At 50.1% G+C, this 1,586-nt stretch overlaps 1 protein-coding gene across 1 annotated transcript in view; it reads right to left on the bottom strand.

Annotated features, from left to right (window-relative positions):
• The window catches only part of LOC107195355 (zinc finger protein 418-like), a 3,289-nt gene extending 2,017 nt beyond the window's left edge, over positions 1 to 1,272 (bottom strand). Inside the window, exon 1 of the mRNA XM_015585943.1 lies at positions 112 to 1,272. Coding sequence (XP_015441429.1) covers positions 112 to 1,272 — 1,161 coding nt within the window. The remainder of the gene's footprint in view (positions 1 to 111) is intronic.
• Positions 1,273 to 1,586: the final 314 nt, after the last annotated feature.

Raw genomic sequence — 1,586 nt, 5'->3', positions numbered from 1 at the left:
ATTTGCTGGGGTGTGAGCATGGTGTTGAACAACGTGGGGATCAACAGCGTACACTTTCCCACACTGATTGCACGTATAGGGCCTGGATCTACAGTGAACTCTCTTATGTACTTTGACGTAGGAACTGTGGCTAAACAATTTCCCACATCTATCACACTTATAAGACTTTTCTCCAGTGTGGACTTTTTCGTGCTTAAGAAGTGCACCTCTACGGATAAAGGTTTTTCCACATCTGTTGCACACATAAGGCCTTTCTCCAGTGTGAATTTTCTGGTGCTGAACAAGTGTGTCTTTACGGCTGAAGGCTTTGTGGCATTCACTGCACTCATAAGGTTTTGCTCCAGTGTGAATTCTCTGGTGCTGAACAAGCTGGGATTTTCTAGCAAAGGCCTTCCCACATTCATTACACACATAAGGCCTTGATTTTGGGGGAACTCTCTGGTATACTTGGAGGCTGGAGCTGCAGCCAAAGAATTTTTCACATTCACTGCACTTTTGTTCAGTGTGAAAGGTCACCTCACTCTCAGCTCTCCTGCATGGCCTCTCCCCAGCATGAGTGGCATGAGGCTGGACAAGTCCAGAGCTGGCTAAAAAGTCCTCCCCACCATCTCGGCAAGTGAGAGCATTCTCTGACCTGTGGCTTATGTCGTTCTTAACAGACGGGGCCTGGCCCTTTTCCATTCTAAGGAATGTCTCTCCAATCTGCTGCCCTGGGATTTGGTCAGGGTTTACACTGAACCAGAAGGCTGTTCCACATGACTTACATGGGTATGTTTGCTGCCCAGGGCATATTCCTTGCTGCTCAGCCAGATGCAAAATGGCTTTCAAGATTGGGTCACACACGTCACATTGGTGGCTCTTTTGGATAGAAGGATCCACCTGTGACACTCTTACAGGAACACCCTGCTCACAAGATGCACCTTCAGCCTTCACTTTACCAGGGTAAGAGATCCCCCACATCATCTTTGTATTGTCAGGAAACCTGGGCCCTCTCACTGGCTCGGACTGTGTAATCATAGTGCTTCTGGAAATCGCAAGTCCCACTGAGGAGGCCAGGAGAAAGTTATCCAGCATCACTTTATAGTAAAGGCGTTTCTGACCCTCACTAAGTAGCTCCCACTCCTCTTGGGTAAGGTTCAGATACACATCCTCGAAAGTCATAAAGTTCTCAGGGGGGCCCGTCCCTGCTGCTGCCTCCGCCATTGTGGCCGTACCAAAGCCCTGAAATGGCGCGCCCCAGAAGGCGCCGGCACACTTGAACCACGAGGTCATCTCTACTAGACAATGAGTCTCACCTACGAGCAGCTGGAGTGGGTCACCGCGGCTCCTGCAAGGCACAGAGGTAGGTCCCGACCTGGTAATTGTCCTCGGCGTGATGTAGAAAAACCGAGAGAGAAGAAGCCTCTGCCGATCTCTCCGGGCCACGTTTCTCTGAGAAACTGAAACCAGAAAGGAAGGTTGAATGCACGAGACCGGAAGTACTGCCCCAATGCTGCCTGCCGTAAAGCAGTTTCAACCAAGTATGACTGGCTTCCTTAGGTTGGAGAGAGGAAAGGAGGCTGCGATTGGCAAAGATCGCTTGAGGT

This window comes from Pteropus alecto, unplaced genomic scaffold, assembly GCF_000325575.1.
Source record: "Pteropus alecto unplaced genomic scaffold, ASM32557v1 scaffold272, whole genome shotgun sequence".
NCBI lineage: Eukaryota > Metazoa > Chordata > Mammalia > Chiroptera > Pteropodidae > Pteropus > Pteropus alecto.
The sequence above is the reverse complement of the archived record's forward strand: the minus strand, read 5'-3'. Positions and strand labels throughout refer to the sequence as shown.